The sequence below is a fragment of the Malus sylvestris genome, chromosome 9, assembly GCF_916048215.2.
Source record: "Malus sylvestris chromosome 9, drMalSylv7.2, whole genome shotgun sequence".
NCBI classification, from domain to species: Eukaryota; Viridiplantae; Streptophyta; class Magnoliopsida; order Rosales; family Rosaceae; genus Malus; species Malus sylvestris.
Genome location: NC_062268.1, coordinates 30,805,681 through 30,831,842, shown reverse-complemented (window position 1 = coordinate 30,831,842; position 26,162 = coordinate 30,805,681). Strand labels below are relative to the sequence as shown.

Below are 26,162 nucleotides of genomic sequence, written 5' to 3'. Positions count from 1 at the left end.
CTGTCAAATTCATTTAATGATTTTGTAATATATATGATGCAATGTATAATAAGTGTTTTTGTGTGTTCTAAGTATTTGATTGGCTGTCTCAATAATTGAGCACCACAAAGAGATAACAAAATATATATAGAATGACATTATTATTTATTTAACGTATCGGGTGGATCAAAAAAATTACAAAATGTAAATTACCAAATAGCCCTCAAATATCATTTGACGTTTTAAATTAACATTTTATTTGAAGATATTCCAATGGGAACAAAATATTGCAACCGAATGTTAATGTCATGTCAGTACTATCATTATATTCACAATAATATATATGGCGTTAATACCATTGATATTCGATTGCAATATTAGTATATTACCGTTCACGTCGAGAATTTTCGCCTCCCAATGGTCCATTTGTTCATTTTTGCAGTTTCTTTTTTGGGCCGTAGCCATTCCGATCCAATGTACCAAAACAATAAAAAATCTGGCCCGGCCCACATAGATTTTGTTTTGGCGGGAGTCGAGCCCTCCATCTGAAATTTCCAATTCCAAAAGCCGAAACGTCGGAATCTCACAAATATATTTATATATATACACTCATACACACACACACATTCCGATCTCTCTGAATCCCTCCGACGAATTAGAGAAACGAAATGCCTCGGGAGGACGCGCAGCTGACGGCGGCGAAGAAGTCATACCGGAATGCGAAGGCGGTGGGGAACCACGAGGAGGAGGCCCGGTGGGCAAACGCAATCGGCGACATGTTGAAGAAGAGAGGGGAGTACGTGTCGGCCCTCCAGTGGCTCCGAATCGACTACGATGTCTCCGTCAAGTACTTGCCCCAAAAGCATTGCCTACCCACCTGTCAGTCCCTCGGCGAGCTTTATCTTCGCCTCGAGTGCTTCAAAGAGGCTCTTATTTATCAGGTATTTTCTCGATTTGGGTTCGATTCGTGTGAATTTCAATTCGATTGGAGTCTTTTTTCTTTTTTTTTTTCCCTGGGAATTTATGTTTATTTTGGTATTAAGAATGTATTGGCAATGGGAAAGTTTTCTGATTGGTCGCTTTTGGGCAAAACGAAAAGTAAAACAAGTGATTCGGGTGAATCAGTATCCCACTTCTTAATTTGATTAAAAAATGTTGAGCTGAGTGGAGAGGTTTTGTTAGTGAGAAAATGTATCTGTTTGGTTAGTGAGAAAATGCATGAAGGTGAAAGGGATGATGACCCATTGATCTGGTTAGTACCTATAATTGCTGAGTTCATGTTTTTCGGTTTGTTGTTTGGGATTTTCATATGGTTCTGTCCTCTGTGTAGTCTTAACAAGGGAATTAAATTCTTTAGCGCCTCTTATTTTGTTTATGATGGAATAGTTGTATGATTTGTACTTTCGGAGAAGAAAAAATTTGAGACTTCACCTCTTTTTGTTGCAGAAAAAACATTTACAGCTCGCTGAGGATGAAAATAATCTTGTTGAGCAGCAAAGGGCCAATACCCAACTAGGTCGTACCTACCATGAAATGTTTTTAAGGTCTATTGATGAACACTGCTCGATTCGGAATGCCAAAAAGTATTTCAAGTCTGCTATGAAGCTTGCACAGATGATCAAGGAGAACCCACCTACTAATAATTCTTTCGTTGAGGAATATATTGATGCCCATAACAATATAGGAATGCTTGAATTTGATCTTGACAATTGGGAAGAGGCTCGGAAAGTCTTAACTAAAGGATTAGAGATTTGTGACGAAGAGGAGGTAATGGAAGACGATGCTGGGCGTAGCAGGCTCCATCACAACCTTGGAAACGTTTACATAAAGCTGAGGATGTGGGATAATGCTCGAGAACACATTGAGAAGGACATTATGATATGTAAAAGAATTGAGCATTGTCAAGGGGAGGCAAAGGGGTACATCAATCTTGGTGAATTGCATTACCTAATTCAGAAGTATGAGGAAGCTATCCATTGCTACCAAAAAGCACTTGAACTGGCAAAATCAATGGAAGATGAGGATGCTTTACTCAGGCAAATTGATCAAAATATTGAGACTGTAGAAGAAGCCAGGAAAGTAATGGATGGGCTGAAAAAAGAAGAGCAGAATCTCAAAAAGCTAATGAGAGACATGGCCAGTGCAAGAGGCACACCACGTGAGAGGAAGTGTCTGCTGCAGCAGATTGCTTCTCTTGATTGTCTGATTGAGAAATCAAGGATGATCTTGGCCTGGCCAAAGGTACATACTTGACTCAATATGTTTTCTCTCACTCTCTACTCTTTTGAACTGTATGTTGTCCATTTAGTCTCTTGTTTCTATCTTAAATATATCTTTGTTGGTAGAAAAGAATTCCTTGTATATTTTAGTGCGGCATATGAGGCTGCATGTTGCATTGTGAGATAGTTATGCTCCATCAATCATATATATATGTATATATTTTCTTCTGCATTCCTAAATTCTCTGTCAGTAGACCAATTGGGTTGGGATATGGTCTTCAAGGTTGTGTTTCACCAAATTTGTTTCCAACTCTGCTCTGTAGGATAAATTCTTTGATTATTCAGCTTCAATGAAATCGACCCACAACCAAATGAATCTACCGGTGTTAGTTCTGATGAACAGTCACTCACTTTTGTCCAATTCGTTGGATAAATTTTCTTTTTTGGTTGGGCTTTTTTTGGCCATGTAGTTTGCACAATTAGTTTTATTTGTCAAACTGTAAAAACTCATTCACAAGCTGCTTTATTCTTTGGTTGGAAAGATTTTGATGGTGACAAATCTTGTTGGTATTATATGCTGTTAGGGAGGTCTCTAGGATGATTATGTAGAAGGGTTATTTCATGAACATCATTGTTTTTAATACAGCAATTGTCTTCTGTTACCAAAAGCAAAAAATGCATTTTTAATCATCTCACTAACATCCCTTATTCTTGAAAGTTGAATGCAATAATGGGTAAGTTAACTGAAAATTCATAGCCAGGAAGTAAAGATTATTCTTCCTCTGTGAACGAGAGCAATGCTTTTCATTATTGTGAAATTTTATTTTTCAGCTCCTTGAATTTGCAAAAAAGAAGAAAGTTTTAGCAAGTGAGCTTTATGACCAAGAAAAGATCAGTGATTCACTTTTGGTTATTGGAGAATCATACCAGAACCTACGAGAGTTCAAGAAAGCCCTTAAATGGTGCACGAAGAGTTTGGAGAAATACAGGTCAATTGGCAATTTGGAGGTAAGTTGGTGTATGTTTTATAACATTATACATTATGATGAGTAGTTGTGTCCTTGGAAAAGAAGTAATTTGGATTTGAAACGTGCTTAAATTAATTCTTAGTAGACTTTGGCCAGCTTGGTGTAGGCTATGTCATGTAAGTAGAGATCATGATGGTCCTGCTAGGCAACATCGGGATTTCATTCATGTATTTTGATCAAGTTGATGTTTGTACTGTACATCCACTGTTACTAGATGCTTACTTAAAACTGGTAATGTTCAGGGGCAGGCGTTAGCCAAAGTTAATATAGGTGATGTTTTAGACAGTGTTGATAATTTGGAAGGAGCACTAGATGCATTTGAAGAGGGCTACAGGTATGGTTTCTCCAGTGGACATTTCTTTTTGAAATTGGAAGATAACAAAGAAGCTTTCTAATCACCATGCTCAGCACAAAACCCACCTGGTTGCATGCATGGGAAATTGTGAAATACAAACTTTTGATATCATAAACACCTGTGAGCAATTGGGTCACATTGCTTTTAATGTTCTGTTCATTTATTTTTGCAGTCTATTAATTTTCATTGACAACTTGCTATAAAAAAAAATATTTTCAAAATGCATTTTTACATGACAAAGAAGTTGTAGGTGTTGTCGTAGGGTGTGGATAGTATGCTTATATTCAACCTATCAAAAATAAATTCCAGAAAATAAAAGGAATATTATCTTTTCATAGCTCAGTGAGAGAGTACATAGGTGTTTAAATAGAAAGCAATGCACCAGTTTTCCTAGTATTATAATGTACATGATTAGTAGTTTTCCAAACCAGAACCAGCTTGTTTTCGCATTAAGTAATTCTCATTAAGAACCTTAAAGATGGTACTTGATCACAATGCACATTTTATTTCAATTCAAGTTTCCCTTGTTCACTTTTATAAACTGCTGCTTTTAATTTTAACATTGTCATCGCAATTCACATGGTGCGTGATATCTTGATATGATTTTTAGATATTATTTTATTCATTTGAAAATTTTAGCAGTCCTAAGTAATACCGCGTGTCCTAATGGTTCTCAGGGAGTTCACTACCGAGAGAAAAAAAAAACGTCCAAACCAAAAATGAATTGAAATTTATTTCTTATAGGTGATTTATATTAGAGACTTGTATGAAAGAGAGTTCATTCTGACTCTTGAGTACCCCCAAGGTGTTTGTGAAAGAGTCATGTAGCCAACCTCAGTATTTGGGTTGTGTTGAGTTTGTTTTCCATATATGAGCTGTTGGTACTTACTCTAGCTCTTAAGTTAGAGTACCATTCATTTGTAAATTTGGCTATAACTGTATAACTTTCTTTTATGACCTCCAAAAGAAACTTAGTTCTTTTCTGACCTAAAATGAAATTTACTTGCTTTCAAGGGTTGTGTTGAATTCATAGTACTGTCCTGCAGGCTTGCTGTTGAGGCTAACCTTCCTTCGGTGCAGCTAATGGCACTAGAAAATATGCACTATAGTCACATGATAAGATTTGACAATGTGGAAGAAGCCAGGTAATTCTTGCGATCCCCTTACCCAAATAGGGTGCAGTGGAGTTCTTCATATGGAAAATAATTACCGAGTGGTTTATGTATTAGAATTTTTTGTTGCATCATTTTTTGGATGGAGTTTTCTATAAGTTGTTTTTAAGGGCAGATGGTTCTTTGTAGGAGATTGCAGTTTCGTATTAAAGAATTGAAGAAATCAGAACATAAAGATCTTGAAACAGAGAATGTGGCAGAGGATCGCTGCTCTGAATCTGATACAGAAGGGAGTGGTCATCTATCAGATGGTGTGTATAATGCATGCTGTTCTTCAGAGATTAGAAAATCTAGTTCCAGCAGATCACAGTCTTTAGCCAGTATGGAAGAGTTAAACGATGATGAACCTTTAATTTCTCTCAAATGTTCCACCAAAGATTCACTCAAGGTGAAATCCACTCCTTCAGGAAAACAAAATAACACCATCCAGACAAATGTTTCATCAAAAAATTTGTCGAAGACAGACACCAATGAACGGACAGTCATTGGGCGTAAACGTGTTCGTTTAGTCCTTTCTGATGATGAAGATGAAATGCAAGATGAGGTACCCTGCTCAAAAAGCTGGTCTAAGAAACAACCATTAGAATTTGTTGCTACATCTGATGAATGTAAGTTTTAATCAATGACTAATTTGATCTTCAATTATAACCACAGTGAAAAGCCATAACATTCAATTATATTTCTTATCTGGTTGCAGTGAAGAGTAAAAGTAACACAGCCAGTCCTGCTCGTATATTTCAGGTAGGGCTAGTATCAGATTAATCATGGAGATTATTGTCGCCCTAGTGTTGTAGATGTATTTTAAGTGCTTTCTTCTTTGGGTTTTGTAGGATGTCTCAGCCTATACCACAAATGGTGCCATGAGGTTTTGCGATCCTGTTGATATTGAACAAAGCTCTAGTTCATGCAAATCCAGGAATCTTAATTTGATCACTCAAAAAGGCAAAGGTTTTAAAGCTTTAAGATCTGATGGAAGTCCTATTGTTGCTAATGGCTCTAAAGGTGACACCAGTGTCTCTAAAAATGTAGTGTATGACAATGATGCTGCCCATCTTATGTTTCTTACGTCTGACAATGAACACAATGTGAGTGCTACTCAACTCACTTGTATGCAGATGGTTCTATTTGGTTCTATGTCTCTGATACCTTGTTGCCACTGTTTTTTAGTTGTATTATTTACTAAATTGTGGTCTTCTTTGTTAATTGCAGCAATGCATTACATTCAAGATTGACAGAGACCTAATACATTTGGATTATGACTCATTTTCTGATAAGTTAAGCATTGAGTCTATCAAGACTGAACTGGCATGCTTATACTACTTACGGCTTCCTATAGAAAGAAGATCAGAGGGTAGGCATCAGTCGAGTTTAGCATGTTTCTAGTTGCTAGTATTTATATCACTAAAATGTTGGCAAGATGATTCACTGAATTGCAGCGGATATGTTATTTCATGCAGAGATTTTTATTTTATTTGTATTCATTTTTAAGGAAGGAAAGAATTTGAATGTTTTTTTTTTTAAACATTTCACTATTCTCCAAGATGAAAACTAGGTAGTTGTGCATGATATAAACACTAGGGTGTTTGAAATAACTTTGCTGTATTGTTATCTGTATTGTGGCACATACAGAGGTGTTGTTGCTGAAATAATCATACTAAGTTGGTGATTTCACAATTAAAAGAGTAGGCTACTTTGTCTCAGTGGTGCACTACAAATTCTGGCCAAGTGGCTTAGACATGGTTAAGCTTGCCTGCTTTTGGAACTTTTTATGTGCTCTTTAGTTCATTTCATGTGTCTAAATTGAATGCTTAAATTTTTCTAGGTTTTATCCTTAAGAGTTTGGCACCATTGTGTTTTATTGCTCTCTCTCTCTCTCTCTCTCTCTCGCTCTCTCTCTCTCTCTCATGTTAAATGATCTGTTTTCTTCAAAACGTCTTGTGATCGTACTAATACTTAGATTGTGCATTTTCAGGGCTGCTTCCAAAAATAAAGAATATAAAATGGGGCGAGAGAGTTATAGAATCCTTGGAAGCATTTGAAATGCTTAAGCAGCATATGGGGAAAGCCTTGGTTGAAGCTTTTATTGATGGTATGTGCTCCAACAGTTCGAAGCTCACTTCATATGTTCTGATCTTCATTTAAATGACATGTCTATTTGAACTCTTCTTTTATTTTAGACATGCACTGTGTTCTATTCTGTTTTGTTGGAAATGCGACTCTCATTCAAAATACATGACGTCATTTAAGATTTAACTGATTGAAGGCACTATTCAATTGGATACAACATGGTTATGTTATAATTGTAATCCTATTAAAAAATGTACTATTTTGTAATTGCAATCAACAAACTAGTCCTTTGGAGTTATTTTCACAATGCATCTGATTTGTTTTTATTTTTCTGGGATTTTCTTGTGGTTCTGTGGGGTTATTACTTTCTTGTGGATTGTGCAAACCAGATAATACTTTTCAGAGTCCATGATGTCATGATTCCAAATTCCAACTTGGATGTTTATGGTTTTCTGTTTACAAGGATATGTACATATGATTTTAGATTTTTTGTAAATTTGTTTATAGTTTCTGCTAGGAATAACATAAGATTCTAAAAGGAAATATATTATTTTCCAACTTCTTTCTTGTATGTTAATAATGTTAATATGCAATCCAACTTCACCTGTTACCAACACAGGATGGGTTCAAAAGAGGTTGATAAAACTATACACTGATTGCTGCTATAAGTCATCTGCGACACCCAATATGAAGCTGCTTAAGAAACTCTATGAGCAGGAGGTAAGGCTGGAGCAAAATTGAGTGAGGACATCCTTGTTCTGTATTCTACAATCTATTGTGAGATGATAAACTCATATTTTTGTTTGGACCTTTACTCTATTTGCTGATTGTGGTATTTTTTTCATCTGTCAGGTCTCAGATGATGATGTTAGTGTGTCTGATTGTGGACTGCAAGACTTTTCATTAGCCCCATTGTTGGATGCCCTGCATATAGATAAAACATTTGGAATGCTAGACCTTTCTCACAATGCGTTAGGTAACACTATAGCATCTGATTTCTAGGCTACGGTTATTTAGATTCGAAAATGTTGCTTCTGGACTAGGAATTATGGAGTAGCCTTTCTGTAGACATTCTTCACCTAGACTCAGGCCTAAAAAATTATCCCAGGAATTGTGGGCTGTATTAACTGTTTATTGGCTCATTGTTTTCCAGGAATTGATACAATGAAGAAGCTGCAGCAAGTAATCACATCATCATGCCAAAAGTATGCTGGGTTGATGTTGGATCTCCACTTCAACCGATTTAGTATAACTTCTTTGGCTCAGGTATTTAACCAGCGTTGCAACAATTTTTATGTTAAAGCTTAGGCTGACTTCTTTGATTGATTCACCTATATGTTTTTCCCAAGTATTGAGTTTATGCAAGAAAAAGTGCAAGCAAGAGTGAACTTTGACTCTCTCCCGTCTTTTGTTTGTTGCCAGATGTCTATATTGTGGATAAGAAATCCACCATCTGAGATCAAATCTAATGTACTAGATCAGACCTCTCAAATAGGACTAATTTACAAAAATCAAAACTTTAACCTAAACTCATTCTACAGCTGCTAACACATCCATCATCTTAGAAGAACGAGAATAATCCCTGAACTCATTAAAAAATCATGCCCAAAAAGCTGCCCAGTACTAACTCTATCCCAGTAAGTTTTTAGAATAATGGTATCAAAGCAGGAGATCTGGAGTTTACATCCTAGTAATTATCACCTCCTAAGCTCCTAATGCAGGCTATTACAATTTGAGTTGCTATTGCATAGTCTAACGGCTTAAGTTCGGAAAAAATGGCAAACCAATAATTTCCTTGTAACCAGTTAAAGACTGAAACTTCATCTATCATTTTGTTTGTTGCCAGATGGCTATATTGTGGATAAGAAATCCACCATCTAAGATCAAACCTAATGTACCAGATCCGACCTCTCAAAATGGGCTAATTTACAAAAATCTAAGTTTTAACCCAAACTCATTCTACAGCTGCTAGCACATCCATCATCGTAGAAGAATGAGAATAATCCCTGAACTCATTCAAAACTGATGCCTAAAATGCTCCCCAGTATCTAACTCTGTCCCAGTAAGTTTTTAGAATAATGGTATCAAAGCAAGAGATCTGGAGTTTGCATCCTTGTAATTTTCACCTCCTAAGCTCCTAATGCAGGCTTTTATAATGTGAGTTGTTATTGCATAGTCTAATGGCTTAAGTTCAGAAAAAAATGGCAAATGAATAATTTCCCCTAACCAGTTAAAGACTGAAACTTCATTATATGCAATGACTATTGGATCATGGATTTTTGTAGTTTTATTATATGCAATGACTATTTCAGTAGGAACTATATAATTTAATTTTCTGTTAGCAGGACAATGGTAAGGCCTTTTTGTACTCACTATCAGTCCCCAACCATTTTCTGTGTTTCAATCTTCAGATTTGTGAATGCCCTTCGCTATTTGCTCGATTGGAAGTGCTCAATATCTCTGAAAATCCTCTTACTGATAGATGTGCATCTTGCCTCTCCATTATCTTAGAAAATTGCAAGGGTAAAGTGCTTTCCGTGAAGCTCAAGCATTTAAACTTCTTCTGTTCCTTGTTGATGTGTAGTAGCGTATATGCTTCTTGGTAAATCTAGTTCTTTTAATGGATTTTGTTCAAAGTAACACTAAATCATCCCTGCTTATATGGGACTTTGCTTTGTAGCTCTTTGCAGCTTGAGCATAGAGCGCTGTTCTGTCACGTGTACAACAATTGAAAAGGTTGCCGATGCATTGAATGCAGATTCTGTGCTTGAGCAACTTTGTATAGGTATGCTTGACATATGGTAATTGCAATACACATTAGTGGCTGGACTATTTTTCTGATCACTTAATAGGTTGTCTCAATTCCTCTCCCTCCACAGGATATAACTCAATTCGCGAAAATACCATCATTAATTTACTTTCCAAGCTTGGCACTTTGAAAAGGTTTAGATCTAAACAAAATCAATCTTTCTTTCAGTATGCATAGGTAACTCTATCCACTAATTGGTGCGAATATACAAATTTCTTTCTTATGCAGATTTTCAAAATTAAGTCTGAATGGACTGAAGCTAAAACAGTCTGTAGTTGATAGCCTTTGCAAGCTTGCTAAAACCTTGTCCTTGTCAGGATTAAGTCTTCGGGAGACTGGAATTGGTATTGTGAGTGCATTGTCATTTTGCATTAACTTCTCACTTTTGTTTGATTTACATCATTAGGCATATTCTCCGACTCCTTTCTGGCTTTCTTCCAATTTTGTTTATTTTATTTTTCTTTTGAAGGATGGGGCATTACTATTAACTGAGTCATTGTTCAGCCAAACTTCAGAGTTTGTGAAACTTGACTTTTCAAAATGTGAAGTGACGTCAAATTATGTTCACAAACTAAGCACTGATTCTTCTATGATCTGTGGCATTGTTGAGCTGAACCTTTCGGGAAATCCTATCATGGAGGAGGTTTGTTCTTTTGATTCGGGGTTTGCTAAATGTCAAACTTGTTATGTTTGCCTTGTTTCTGCTCTCTGTTGCAACTAGAATCCGCTTTTTATTGGTGGCAGAAGCAGCAAGTAATACTATGTCTGAAAACTGGAAATTGTATTATAAGTTTCAAATATGAACTTGCTTGTCAGCTTCGCTACCATAAAAGTTCTAAAAGACGGTTGTATTTGAGTTGTCTCAGTCAAAAGCTGATCTAGATCATTTTTATATAGAATTACATGCAGATATAGCCCTGATAAGCCTGAAGAATGTTGTCATTAGTCTCTTTGCTAATCTTGGATCTTACCAAGACAAAAAGGGTAGTCCATGCTTTTCTAATTAATTCCATTTCATAACTATGAACACAGGGTAGCAATGCGTTATCATCAATGCTTTTGGATTCTCAATGTTCTCTGAAAGTGTTGTCCCTTCAAAAGTGCAAGCTTGGGACTGCGGGAATTCTTCGAATAATCCAAGCACTATCGGGTTCACACCACTAAGCTCACCCCTCTGTCCTAACTCCCAAATATTAGTCCCTAGAAGTGAACTAATAATTTGTTGTTTGATGTTTCAAGCAGATAATGGTTGTCTTGAAGAGCTAAACCTTGCTGACAACGCCAATGTGGAAAAACAGTACTCTGAATCTACTCCGACCTCATCTGCACCAAAGGAAGCTAATCCTGCTCAACCAGGTTCCTGCCAAGCGAACACTGATTTAGATATGCTTGAAGTTGCTGATAGTGAAGATGATCAAGAAAAAGTTGAAACTGCTGCACATGAATTTGATGACAGCTGCACAAGCCCGTGGCAAAGTACTTCCTCGTCTCCTAGGAGCCAGTTTATTCAAGAGCTTTCTACCGCCGTTAGTATGGCAAAAAATTTGCAGCTACTGGACCTTAGCAGTAACGGCTTCTCCAGAGAGAATGCAGAGACATTGTATTCTTCATGGTCAAGCTCGAGAGTCGGTTCAGCACGGAGGCATATCAAGGACCAGACCATCCATTTATTTGTGAAGGGAATCAAGTGTTGTGTGAAACCCTGCTGCAGAAAGGATTAGTTTTCTTGCTTCTTGCTGCAACAACATCCTCATTGAGTACCAGTACCAACTTCACCTTTAAGATCACGGTGTAACTTCATACTTCCAAATTTATCGCACATTAAAACTGGAAAATGTATAGATACATGACTGCGTAATCATGCAGACCATAACCTGACGCCAGGGGCATGTTGCTCCGCTCCATTTCTATTTGCAATGAACAAAAGTTTGATACAGTTTCGATGTTTTCTTTTTATATTGCTGTCAATGATATTTTGTTTTGGGCCTTTGGCTCTGCTCTCGAGGAATACTCTTAATTTCTGTTAGAGCTAGTTTGGTATTGTTCTGCTTTTAAAAAAAATTGTTTATGTTGTGTTGTGAGAATAAATAGTTGTAAAATAAATTTGTTGAGTGTTTGGTAAATTTTTTTTTGTTAAAAGTTTTTTAACTATTTGGTAAACTTTTATATAAATTGTTGTGAATATGTTAAAGGACTAAAAGGATATGGTAATATGATATAATAATTATCAAAGAGAATAATGTAAAGATAATAATTGTAATTTTGTAAAATATGTGGAGTATATTTTCTATTTAAAAATTTCATTAAATTGGCATGCTTTTGAAAAGAAAAAAAAAACTTTTCTTAGAAGCATGGTAAACCTTGTTTCTACTTTTCTACCGTCATTAACAACAGTTAAAAAAAAACCACTTTGTTTTTGTCTTACCAAACGCATTTGATGTTCTGAAATTTTTAATAATTTTTTTTTAAAGCACCACAATCTCAAACCAACTCTCAAATGGATTGTACTTGCTTAGATTACAGACATGCTCTGCGTTTTGTACCCTTTTACTCAAATAACAAATTTTAATTTTTGCAGTTGAATATGTGAGACATAATGTTATCATATATATGTTTGTATCTGAAGGCAGTCATGTAGAACATGTTTTAGTATGTAGAGTTTGACCGACCTTTCAGTTGAGGACATGTAAAGACAATGTGCTTTATTTAAGTTGCCATATACAACTAAGCACGCCATCAATCAAGTTTGGCAGCTTTTTTTTTTTTTTTTTTTTTTTTTTTAAAGAGGTGAGTAATTAAGTTGAGTCCCACAATTAGGGGTGGATCTATTCATGGATCTAGGTGGTCCTGGGACCATTTGAAAGTCGAAAGAAGCCCCTGTTAGGATTTTTGAGGACCAAGTGGTGGAAGAGAGAAGATTATCATGGCTATGCAACAGAAGCTTTGCATCAAAAAGAAAGATCTAATATAGATAAATGTGAATACAAAGAAGACTACCATGCCTTTGTTGTTCTTTGAACTTTGATTCCAACAAAGAAGAAAGACTTTCTTGCTCCATTTCCCAAGAAACCAACTCCCCATTTTCATTTTTTTAGTTTTTAAGTGTAAAAAGACACTTATTTATATGATGCAATAAATTTACTTAAATCTATCTAATCATTCTAGACCCCGTTTAGACGCATAGGCCCTAGGTCCCAACTCGCCGTCCTAATTAGCGCCTAACGTATCTTAATTGGGACCATCCGATATTAGAATCTTAAATCCGCCACTTCACACAACAAGCCAGTTGCTACCGCAAGTCAAAGTTATGCCAACTTGAAACCCCCCATATTTAGACAAGAACCTGTATACAAAATAGTGGATATGATTATGAGGAAAGAATCAACGCTAATGGTTTATTTTCTCTCACATTTCTCTCCAATTTCTCTGTTTTTTCATAATTATAGTTTGTTTTCTTTTAAAATTTATATATACACACACACATAATGTGTGTCTTCGTTTAATATTAATTAAAGATACGTATTTTAATATACACAAAACCCATGATCTCCATATTACCAGAAATAGAATAGTCTAGCAAAGTGGATAAGTTCACCACCAAATAAGTAGATCCCTGGGTGTTACCTCCACATCAGATATATGAATATGTCTCCATGCATGCTAATCCAGTTGTCGAATTCTCCAGTTCCAAAGTAGTAGTTAAAGTATTCCCCAGTCAGCTTCTGATCAGCTTTGACCCGTCTTAGTTGAAACCTGTCGACTTAACGTTAGTATATCCATGCAAAACTTGAAAGCCAAATGTCCATCATTCCCATCTGCATTAATTCATCAACACTGCCTCTTACTCTTCACACTTCCACGACTTGCATGTATTTCCATGTCTTCAAGTCCCAACGTTTCCCACATATCAACGATCTGGCAGAAGCGAGTAAAAACCTAAAATTCAACGCATGCAACATATCTCACAAAACACACACACACATATATATATATATATATATATATATATATATATATATATATATATATATATATGTATATGTATGTGTGTGTATCACCATGCATGAATTTTGTGTTTTGAGCATGCAACATATCTCACAACATATATATATATATATATATATATATGTATATGTATATATATATATATGTATATGTATGTGTGTATGTGTATAACCAGGCATGAATTTTGTTTTTTGAGCACTAAGCTAATTACTCTTACATAAAGTTAAAGCATGCCTTGCATTCATCCAAACTCCAAACGAAAACTGTTTTTAAGTTTGTTGCTCGATTTTCCACTCACTCTACTGTACAATGTACCTGTGTAACGGTAATATGGAAGTATTCGAATTGAGTTTGCCTACTTAATTAAATATACTGACGATTAAATTGTACTTCTTATGAAATATCCGTTCATTGCATTCGAATATTTTCTTGGAAACCCTTCAAGTGATGGCAGCCATCAGATATACATGAAAAAGGATAAAATAATTGTAATTAAATTACTAAATTAGTTCGATTTTATACTTATTATTGAACTTATTGTTAAACTAATTTTCTAATTTGATACATGATGACATTTTACAGTTTATTTGTTATTTAAACATGGCCGTTTTTCTTTCTTTTCTGTTCTTTTCTTTTTTTTTTTTGGTTACAAGGGAAGGCCTACATCCACAAAACACAAAAACAACTAAACAAATCTGGGTCTATCAACCCCCCATAAATCTTACTGAACTAAACCACCAACACCAGCCTAAAAAATATGACAGCCATACTCTAAAGAAGGATTGATTCCTGCTAATGTATCCGCAACATAGTTTTCTTTTCTGCTTTCCGAATTCGGCCGTCGGAAAGCAGGAATCCTAGTGATGTAATTCCTGGATCTGTGGCTAAGCGTTTTAGGTCAGAGTTCCGATTTGAGGATGATTTTGTAGAGGAAATTCCAAGTTTGAATGTTACCCCTCCTCTGAGTTTCAAGGAGAAATTGTTAGGGACTACTACTTAAGAATCGAGCTTTTTAAGGGCACCTTAAAAATTTAAGCTCCTTTTTTTTGGTTTAACAAGCTCATGTTACAAATTCTGACAATATTTGTTAAAAAATACCTTATTTGGTTCTCTCTTTTAGGTTTGTTATGTTTATGTGTATTAACAATGTCATACTCATTCGTAATTAACAAAATATATGTCACTTAACAAGATTTAAACATGAGAGTGAGTTACCAACAAAGAAAGGAGGGCACTTAAGAATTAAAGATAATTATTCTCTATTTAAGATGATTAATACAATAATTCTACAACCAAAAGATGAGTGAGAGGGTGACACACCCCGTCCCGAAGGAGGGCGTGCTGGCCGTCACGTGAGTGTGATGTAACCATTTACACAGTTCGGAAGCTTTTAAAAAAATACAATTACTATGATGAAACACCCGAGGGTGAGTCCTACTTTTGTGACTTTTGTCAGAACACCGCTGGATTCCTCGCAGCCACCAAAGCTCTGCCAACTAGAACCTGGAGGGGCGCAAAACAAAATTGAGTGGGTCAGTACAACCAAGTTTTTCGAAAACATTTCATTTAAAACATTTCTAACCCCTCACCATAAAACCTGAATATTTTCCCAGAAAATAACATAATAGTATATAAACATATATATATATATCATCAAAAGCTCAATTTATAATCCTTCAACGCTTTTAAGAAAGAATATGTCATGCCAAGCCATATGCCAAAATATAATATGAATACATCAATATAAATCAGGTGAAATAATAAATCAACCGGAGACCCTACAGTGGTCCTGTACGGCTGATTCTATAGCTCAATATCCCATCCAGCCGGAGTCACCAACTGTGACCTGTACGGCATTACACTGCACATAAGTCGGAACTACCTATAGTAGTCTGTACGACTAAGATGGTGAAATAATACGCTCTAGTGCTTCTCTCATTAATCATCTGTGCACATAATCTAAGGTCACCTACCAATCGGAACCCCTCTAATGGTCTGTACGACTGGCATGTCGGAACCACCTCTAGTGGTCTGTACGACTAGCATCTACTTGGATCCAAGGTGAGCGTGTGATGCAGGGTGAATAACATAAGCACTAACACCAGGGGTGCAGGTTACGAGCTCTCAACATAATTCACATCATCATTCATTCATATAAACCATATAAACTCACCTGATACTCACCTGTGCGTCCACAACACCAATTCACATATATATATGCATCAATATCAATTCATATAATTTATAATATGCATCATGGCAATTGAAAACATACTTTCATATAAATTCAATTTCTGGGACAATTAATAGTATATAGGTAATACGAAAAACAAAAACTGCCCACTCACCTGGAGTTCGCCCAACAACTCCTTAGCACTACACATCAAGGCGTCATGACGATCAGCGCCTAGAACAATAATCAAATCCAACCTCAGAATTCATATCGATAGAATATATAACTTATATAAGACACGTCACTACGTAGTTCGATCAGGAAGATCTGCAACCCAGATTTCAAATCCATAACTTTCAGAGGTCCACAATATACCTCTAGGACATCATCCTAAAATTTCATTACCATCCAACGGTCGGATCTCCGTCAATTGTCAAAACCAAGTGACGGTTAACATTCTATTTTATGAACTTACAACTCTAATTCCGAAAGATCCGTAAATCGGATTCCCGATCCGTAAGTTCCTATAATCCTCAAATATTACGTATTACAACGTATCAAAGTTTGGTGACGATCCGACGGTTGGATCGTCAATTCACATTTTCACCTAACCACGAATCGAAACGAACTTAGGTTCAATTACTCAATTTAAGTCCATCAAATATTAAAACTGAACCTAGAACCTTAAACACATGCTAAGAATGACACTGGTGGCCCATTGGCCACGCGCCGCCGCACGGGCCGCCCCGGCTCGCCGGAAAAATTCAATTATTTCAAAAAAATCTCAAAAATTACAGAATTGAAGATCTCAATGAGTAGAGTAAACTTTATACCTGAGGCCAAGGCCAATTTGGCCTGGAAACACTTCAATTTCACCAAAATCCGTGCGGACCCTAGAATTGGGTGAGCTTCAATTCGACCTCCAAACTTGTTCCAACGCCTCTACTACTTCTTGGGCTTTGTTCCAGGTCCTAAGGGGATGCTATGGGTGTTAGCAATTGAAAGAAAACGTTTCAAGTTTTGAAGAAATTTCACACTAACCTACCGCACACCCCTCACGGTTTTAATCAAATTTCAAGGCCAAACTCCTTGATTTTTGGGGTGTAATAGGAAAAGGGAAGATCATAGAGGGTTTTCCAAGTGATGGATTGATGTAACTCACCGGAAAAATGATGAAATTTCAACGGAAATGGGTGAAGAACACCGGCGGGTCGCGAGTGTCACGGGTTCTCCCAACCCGTTTCTCTCTTCTCTCCTCCGCTTCTCGCCCTCTCTCTCCTTTCCTCCTTTCCTTCCTCTGGTTGGTCAGATTCTTCCTCTCTCTTCTCCTGATTCGCTGGACTCCCTCCTTTCTCTCCCGGAGCTCCGGCTCTCTCTTCTTCTGGTTGGGCAGTTTCTGCCCAATCCTCATTCTTCTTCTTCTTCTTCTTCTTACGCACACACACACACACACAAATCTTCTTCTCTCATCCCAGCCATCCATTTAATCTTCATTAAATCTGGGCCCTCCAAATTTTAATAATAAAATTAATAAAATGCCCAAACTTCAAACTTTAAAATCTTTTTCGTTATAACTCCAAATAACGAACCGTCTGTGTCCACGCTTCCGTAGCGACGAGTACTACGAGGATATGTCAAGAAAACAAATCTTAGATGGCGCGACACAACGATTAACCTCGAATAATGTGCGTGCTTCAAAGGGCATTTGTGTAAAATCCTTTATTAAAACTTTAAAAATTCTTAAAATCAGGGACGGACTGTCACAGAGGGGGTCGTGGCCCCAAAGCACTACCTCCCTCCTCCCCCTGGAGAGAATATGCTAGAGTTTGTGTGGAAATTGATGCCATTCATTGAAATTGAAGGGGGTCATGGTCAAGATAGAATCAACTAAAACATGACAACGGTAAGAAGATAGATTGTATAATTTTTTTTTTTTTTGGAGATGATTTTGTTTTCTAATTTACTACTTAAATATGGTATTTAACTATTTAAAAGACACTCTTTACAATTGAATGAGTGAATACAATATTGTTTGGAGGAGAATAGCGTTGGGGAATGATTGACTTATTCCCGGATATGCTTCACATCTTATTTAACATAATCATCCTATATTTAATCAAATTTCGGATATGCTTCTCTTTTTCTTTAATCTTTTATCGAATATAAACAAGATTCTACACTAGAGGAAAGTTTGTACGGATAAAGTCTTAAACCACTTGAAAGAAAATTATTTATTAAGATTATGATAAAAGCACGATATAATAATTTGATAAGGGTCGCTAAAACCATGTTCTCTCCGTATAATTATTTGATAAGAATTGCAATATTATATGGGAACTACTATTTGCATTCTAAAAATTTAATTGTGCATTCCTCACAAAGAGTATTTTTCCTTTTAAAATATAGAAAGGTTGAAGTACACAATTATATTTTTGGAGTGCCAATAATAATTATCTATTATATAATAAATTATTTTTGATCTTCTATAATTATCAAATTTAAGGGATAATGTAATTATGTATTTACCTTTTTTGGGTTTTTATGAAACATGTTTTGGTTATGAATTGTTAATTATGATGGTAGGTATATCAAAATACAATTACGTAGTAGGTAAATCGAATGTGTATAAATATAGCAATGAGAAATAATAATTTTTATATAATTGATTAATTTTGTGTCATTAAACGTGTTCAACAAACCGACCTTGGAACCGGGGAGCTGTATGCGGCGACAAGACTACGCACTCCTTCTTTCAATCTTCTTTAAATAGCGCTCTTTTCTGGCTTTCTTATCCTATCCTCCCCTAATTTTAGTAAATCAAGCTCTCTACTTCTTTCTACTTATTCGTCTTCTTCTCCTCCAACCCTGAAAATAATTAAATTAATCAAGTCACCCAAACAACAATAACTTTGACCGCGCACCCACCGCCATGGATTCTGATCTCTCTGTCATCCTCCCTCGCGTCCTCATCGTCTCTCGACGTACCCTTCGCAAGAACAAGTTCGTAGATTTTGTGGGTATGTTCTCAGTCCCCATAACAACGACAAATCCATTTTTTTTTCTTGATAATTTTAACTTTTTATTACAAACGATATTTCTATTCTAATCTGGATTAGGGAAGCGAAAAGGTTTGAACCGTTGGATACAAAAATCTATTCACCAGGACAATACACCACTTACTTCAATGTTTTGGTGTAATCGTAATGCATAGTTTACTAATTAATCTTTTGTGCGCATGTGGTTTTAGGTGAATACCATCTTGATCTTATAGTAGGTTATGGAGCAGTACCAGTAATCGTGCCCCGAGTAAATGGGGTGCACATGTTATTGGACAGCTTCGAGCCCATCCATGGAGTCCTCCTCTGCGAAGGAGAAGACATCGACCCGTCTCTCTACGAAACTGAGGTCGAAGTCTCAGGCCTTTCATCTGAAGAGTTGGAGGAAATCAGGAGGCTCCATGCAAGCGACACAGCCATCGACAAAGAAAAAGACTCGATCGAATTGAGGCTGGCGAAGCTCTGCCTGGAACGGAACATACCCTACTTGGGAATATGCAGAGGTTCACAGGTCTTGAATGTCGCATGTGGAGGAACCCTTTACCAAGACATCGAGAGAGAGCTCTCGAAAAAGCACTTGGAAGTTGATGATCGAAACAATGGTGTTTATGTGCAACATATAAATTATGAAGACTATGATGGGCATAGGCATGTGGTGAAGGTGGTGGAGGAGACTCCTTTGCACCATTGGTTTAAGGAGTCTTTGGAATCAGGAGAACAGAAGATGGAGATTAGGGTTAATAGCTATCACCATCAAGGCGTTAAGAAATTAGCACAGAGATTTGTGCCAATGGCATTTGCACCAGATGGTTTGATTGAAGGGTTTTATGATCCAGATGCTTATAATCCTGAGGAAGGTAAATTTATCATGGGATTACAATTTCATCCAGAGAGAATGAGGAGACCAGATTCTGATGAGTTTGATTATCCTGGTTGCCCATCTGCTTATCAGGTCTCTTTGCTACTAAATTTTTTCAATTTTTTTTCAATTTTTGTATAGAATATGACATATGGGATATATTGATCATTAATTGTGCGTTAATAGGGAATTAAAGAAATTTTTATGGGATTTTGTAGGAATTTGTGAAGGCAGCAATTGCTTACAAGAACAAGCTCAATAGGTCAGCTCCAGTGCCACAATCTTTGAAGCTGGATGGGGAAATGGAGAAAAGGAGAAAGAAAATTGTTAGAAGTTTCTCAATTGCAAGAAACATATACACAGGAGGCCTAGGAAGTGGTATGCATCAAATCAAAGAATCTGAACTTGAAGCTGGAGCAGAATTCCTTGAGGTATAGATTATCAAGTGTGTGAGTTACATTTTTTTGTATCAATTTTTTAACCTGTTGCTCAAGGAATACTTTGTTACTTATCCTTGAATTTTTTAAATACCAATGGTGGAGATTAAGTAGATATGCTTTTTAATGTTTTAATTTCTACTCTTGATATCAAATATCAAATTTAAAGGTGGGTAACCACCATTCTTTAATCACTAGGTGATCTAGATCGGACGGACTCGTGTCTGGTATTTTCATTTGGGTAACTTTATATTGATGCAAATATGTGTTTTTTTTTTTTTTTGTCTCATCTGCAGTCCAACACAGCACTGAGCATACAGCAGGAGAATAGACTGAAGCAAATGGGAGCAACAGTGAGAAATGCAGGCTCCTACAAACAGAGATTGAAGTTGAATGAGGAGAGAGAAAGACTGGCAAGGGATGTGATGGGGAAAATGTCAGTGGAGCAGTTGTCTGATCTGCTGGCCTTCTACCATATGATGGGCAAAATCTGTTCAGAAGTGGTGGAAAGAAAGCTGAATGGGATTGTCAATGATATTGGTTATTAGTTGAATTAATCAAATCATGTCTTGTTTGTAAAGGACTCACATGTCACATGAATCTTTGGGGGATGGGTTCATGTCTTAGTCTCCTTTTTATTTTTTGGAAGCAGTCTCCTTTTTATTTGTTTCTCTTGTTTCCTGTTGTTTACACATGAAAATATGTCAATATCAATCCTTTGAGAAATGTTTTCTCAATTGAAAGTGAAATAAAAATATGTAACTTCTGTGCATACAAGTGCAAACCCCAGTATATTGGGCACCTCTGTCTAAATTTTGATGTGAAAAAGACTAGTTTGCCCTAACATAAAAAGATTATAATTTTCTAATTTATTTTTAAAACAATGGTCTCCATACATTAATTAAAAGTAATTGTAAGTTGCTTTTAAAAGTTGTTTTTATAATCAACGAAGTTGAGCTTTAGTGAATATTTTCAATTCATTAGTTTTTAAAATTGGTCGCTACTACCTACCACTAACCTTACACCACCATCATTGGCACCATCACTTTTACCACAATTGTCACCACTGCTTTAGCCATAACCGCAACCACTGCCACAATAACAACAACATCCACCTCCAGCATTCCCACCACCATTGTTCCCGCCGCCACAGCCATAAACGCTACAACTGCAACCACAACCTCTATTGTCACTTCTGCACCCCAACCACCACACCCCACTATTGATACCCACCATTGCTGCTTTCATACCCCCACCGCCACCATCACGTCCTTCATGTCTACCACCTACAACTGCAATCACCAACCTTATACCACTACCAACATCAGCACCACCAACATTGTCACCGCCACTGCCAACGCCTTTACCACAACCACCACTATCAATGCAACCAATATCGCAACCATAGTTATTGTTGCCACCACCTCATATCATACCTATTTTTGTCATTATATATGATTATATCACTTATTTTAAAATTTACCAAACATTTTTACATTGATTTTATACTCTTTAAAAATATAATTTATCAAAAGCTCAACTGTTTTAACCTTCAACTGATTATTCTTAAATCACAGGAATCCCAAATTGCCCCTTAGTCAAGGGCCTTCTTCATCGCGAGTGAGGTCGCCACTGCTAACTCAGTCATGCGTCAACTAAATCTGGCGAATCGAGCTGTTCTAAACAGCTCCACTCCATTATTTAGCCATATTGAAGCTGCTTCAAATCGCTTGTGACTGGAGTTCGGCACCAATTTGTCGAACTAGTGCTTCTTAGGTATTGGTATTTGGTGATCTATACTGGAGAAACTGTCACATCCCAATTCGTATAGTAAGATATTGTCCGCTTTGGATCACGCCCTCATGGATTTGTTCTTGGGTTTCCACCCAAAACGCGTCTTATTATAGGGAGGTGGATATGTACATATAAGACACATCACCTCCTCTCCCCCGGATGATGTGGGATCTTACAATCCACCCCCTTTAGGGGCCCGATGCCCTCGTCGGCACACTTCCGGCCGGAAAGTGGCTATGATACCAAATTGTCACATCCCAATCCGCATAGTAAGATATTGTCTGCTTTGGGCCACGCCCTCAAGGATTTGTTCTTGAGTTTCCACCCAAAAAGCTTCTTACTATAGGGAGGTGGACATGTACATATAAGGCACATCACCTCCTCTTCCCCGGGCGATGTGGGATCTTACAAAAACTTTTTTTTTTTTTTTTTTTTGAACAAACGATATTATCTACATTAAGGAGATGGGGTGAGCTTAGCCTAACAATGTGCTAGCAATAATGTGGTTCAAACTCGCCTTTGGCGAGAATCGAACCTAAAACCTCTCACTTACAATTGAAGAGGAATACCACTAGACCGTAATACTAAGTGACAACTTAATTTTTTATAAACCTAAAAGTTTGTTGTTTGTTTGCCGAAAGAAGGCCCAAGGGTTTGTCTTTTGTATCAAATGTAGCATCAAAGCCCAAAATTTACAATTTTAAAACTCAAGAGGAGCGGACCACAATTTTGAAGGAGGTAATGTGAAAACAAAACCCTAGTGTTTGGATCAAAACTTGAACTTTGGGCTCAGGAAAAGGGCTGGCCCAAAAGGATGCCTAAAGGAAGAAACAGCCTAAGCCCAGCCAAAGCCAAGAAAGCAGAAAATGGCTTTTCTGACTTGGTGCAGCTCATGAAGACCACTTGCTCACCTACGCAAAGGCCAAGTGGTATAGACTAACCAGCTATACAGCCCATAAAGTACTTTATAATGGCAGAATAAGTAAAAAAGCTGATGAGTCACTGCCTTTCAAGTTGCATTCGGGCAAGGCTGCTGCTACAAGAGGCCAAGCTGAGTTGTCTATAAAAGAAGAAAGAGAAGTCAGGATTAAGGACACTCAAACAAACAAACAAATGCAGACACTCAAACAAACAAACAAATGCAAGCACAAACTCTGCTCAAAGCCAGATTTGCCTTCAAAACGAAGCTGTAGTCAGCCCAAGCCTTCATCCCTCTCGGGACAAGCCTTCACTCAAACCCTTGTAATAGCTCTGCTACCCTGTTCAACCTTGCTGTAGTATCGATTTCTCTTTGTAAACTCCTCTCCTTACTTCTCCCTAAAAGCTCTCAGGCCCTTGATAAGCCACAAAGACAAGAACCTGCAAGACGACCAGGCTTGCCCGACAAGGTTAAACCTTGCCCGACCTTCTTTGTCTTTGTCTTTTCATTCATTAGCCTAGCAATATGTGGTATACTTCCAGTTGTATTCAAGTTATTTCTAGTAAGATGACTATTAAAAGAATCTCTTAGTACTTGGATCCGATTTGAATATATCTTCATTGTTCAAACCAGATCTAAGTTCTAAGCCCTCGGGCATGTAAATTTGATCAGTTGAAAGTCCTTGGCCTCAAGGCATAAAAAAGAACCTTATGTGGACTTAACCCATCCACGATAGTCCTTGATAAACAAGAAGTCCGAAGTTACTTGGGGCGCAAGTAATCGACCTACCCCTTAGTTTTATTTCTATTATATTATGATTATCATAGAACGCTTAAGCATGGAATGGATTCTGATAGGAAGTCTCAAGGCCTACACCTAAGGCCCCACAAAGGCACCTATTTGGATTCATTCCGTTCCGCGGTCTAGAACGTTTGAGTATAAGAACGAATTCTGATGGGAAGCCTCAAGGCCTACACCTAAGGCCCCACAAAGGCACCTATTTGGGTTCGTTCTATCTCTCAGATTCGGGTAATCAGAAGTATAATAGTTGTAAGGCTCCTGCAATCAATCGAACGAATATTATATGTTCGAGCACTGGTTTAGTTATTGATGGGAAGCCTCAAGGCCTACACCTAAGGCCCCACAAAGGCACCTGTTATAACTAACACGGTTTCTCGGGCATATATATATATATATATATATATATATATATATACAACTAAAACGCGACATCCATTTTACATCTGCCATGCTAAAGATGGCAGTTGCACGCCTGAGTACTTAGAAGTTAATCTTGATTGTGAGCCTCAAGGCCTACACCTAAGGCCCCACAAAGGCACCTCTCAAAGTTAACGCCGTCCTTCTCTTCCAGCCTTGCTCGACAAGCCGTGCCTGACGAGTCTTGCCCGATAAGCCTTGCCCGACGAGCCTTGCCCGACAAAGTCCGATAGTGAAGCAAAAGCCCGACAGCAGCCCTCAACCGGCGCCAACCTCCCGGGGAGCTGTGCGCTCGTCGGCCAGGAAACGTCCATGTCGGAAATTCCTGACGCGAACACCTAGCAACTGAGCAAGAACCACTTCCAAATGATGAAGATCTGGTCAACACGCGACAAACCTCAAAATGTCACGTTCTCACTTCCCTTTCTATACCATTCGTCTTAAAAGATAAGTAGCAATTTTCTTATTTTCTCTTTCAATTGCATCTGCTGTATAGTGTCCAAGCCCGAAACGAGACTTTGTGAATGCTTTCAATTTCACAAGTTAAGTTGGTTAGAAAATCGTAATACAAAATATTTTAGAATGATGTAGCTAGAATTTTCACTTTTTAGTTTTCGTTTGATACATGTTTATACTTTTCAGTTAAATATATGTGCTCCTGACAATGGGGGATCTATGTGAATTTGGGTTGTGTTTGCTAGGATTTGTAGATCTGCTCCGTATGAGTTATTTTCTTCAAATTTTATCTCTTATTTCACGTTATGCTTAAAGATATATGTGGTGAGTGTGATCAAAAGAAAGTGCTGGGAAGTAATAATATTTATATACTTTGGTGTGAGTTAATTTTTACCAATATTTCTAAAATAACAAATAAAAAGAAGGACAACATACCCCTTAAATACCAGGTATAAAATATCGATGATATCGGAAATATCAGTAGTCCAAAAACACGGAAATTTCGATGGAAATATCGGGATATTATCGATATCGATAAAAATTGAATAAAAACCACGGAAAATGTAAGAAAAACTTGAAAATTTTTATTGAAACTTTGCAGGATGTTTATTTAGTCAATTATCTATTAGTTTATCACAAAAAATTGGAAGGAAATGCATTGCATGATAGATATAACTGATTTAAGTTGATTATATAGCGAGCTGGCAAACATTGTGAGTGTAGAAAATATGTAGTAATTAATGAAAGAAATTTAAACACACCATAATTATTTATATATAATGAATTAGTACAATATTTTACAATTTATACAATGCATGGTAAGATACATGAGTGACTTAGCAAGGTCTAAAATATCGATTATATCGGAAATATCGGTAGTTCAAAAAAATATCAGTAGTCCAAAAACACGGAAATTTCAATGAAAATATCAGGATATTATGGATATTTTATATCATAATATCTTCTAATTAAGAGCCAACTACCGTTGCAAGACCGTACGTGATCAGGTTGGTGGGAGTTGGATGAACCGACGCGATGTAATTTGTGAGGCCATTAAAAGCTGGGTGTCTTTGCTTGTTGGGAAACGCTTGTACTTAATCAGAAATTTTTAGTTGTGACGGGAACACGGATGGTATATTACATATTTTTATTTAAATGATGGAAAATTTTATTTTTTAAGTTATTAATTTTATCCCACAATTTATATAACGATACGTGATGTACCATCCCGTGTGATTATCACATTAAAAAATCTCTCGTACTTAATTATTTTGGCTTGACTTGTAGCAGATAACCCCAATCGATGAAAATCACACGCAGAGGTGAAGAATTTTTGCCTTGCGTTAAATGACACATTTTGATCAAGTCAACAAAACCACACGAGCCATTCTACACAACGATTCAATAGTTGATTATCTTAGTTTGTTCAATACCAAATTATCGTTGTTTCACTTCACTCTACGTGTAAGTCAGAAATATTATGTTCGACTCTCTTAAATAATGAATACGATACTAAATATAATTAGCCTATTGTGTATCTTAATTAGTCGAACTCTAGAACTCTCGATTGTATATAAAGCATTTAAAAAAGAATAAGTCAACAAAACCTCATGGAG

At 36.9% G+C, this 26,162-nt stretch overlaps 2 protein-coding genes across 4 annotated transcripts; both read left to right on the top strand.

Annotated features, from left to right (window-relative positions):
* Nucleotides 1-595: 595 nt before the first annotated feature.
* LOC126582673 (protein TONSOKU-like) lies at nt 596-11,565 on the top strand. Of its 3 annotated transcripts, none has more exons than XM_050246841.1 (20): nt 597-920; nt 1,426-2,220; nt 3,030-3,206; nt 3,469-3,560; nt 4,628-4,726; nt 4,883-5,361; nt 5,451-5,494; nt 5,584-5,838; nt 5,963-6,104; nt 6,726-6,842; nt 7,440-7,540; nt 7,673-7,796; nt 7,974-8,086; nt 9,232-9,343; nt 9,501-9,605; nt 9,700-9,763; nt 9,858-9,978; nt 10,099-10,272; nt 10,662-10,779; nt 10,872-11,565. In XM_050246841.1, the coding sequence occupies exons 1-20, from the start codon at nt 648-650 to the stop codon at nt 11,348-11,350; spliced, it is 3,984 nt and encodes a 1,327-aa protein (XP_050102798.1). In that variant the 5' UTR covers nt 597-647; the 3' UTR covers nt 11,351-11,565. The 3 variants fall into 3 exon arrangements, with proteins under 3 accessions (XP_050102799.1, XP_050102798.1, XP_050102797.1); XM_050246840.1 differs by having other exon boundaries at nt 9,673-9,763; XM_050246842.1 differs by lacking the exons at nt 10,662-10,779; nt 10,872-11,565 and having other exon boundaries at nt 596-920; nt 9,673-9,763; nt 9,858-9,973; nt 10,099-10,264.
* Nucleotides 11,566-18,588: 7,023 nt separating this feature from the next.
* Nucleotides 18,589-20,936, top strand: LOC126582676 (putative glutamine amidotransferase GAT1_2.1). The gene is made up of 4 exons (XM_050246850.1): nt 18,589-18,824; nt 19,055-19,815; nt 19,941-20,153; nt 20,456-20,936. Exons 1-4 carry the CDS (start codon nt 18,737-18,739, stop codon nt 20,705-20,707), a joined length of 1,314 nt encoding a protein of 437 aa, XP_050102807.1. The 5' UTR covers nt 18,589-18,736; the 3' UTR covers nt 20,708-20,936.
* The last annotated feature ends 5,226 nt before the right edge of the window (nt 20,937-26,162 follow it).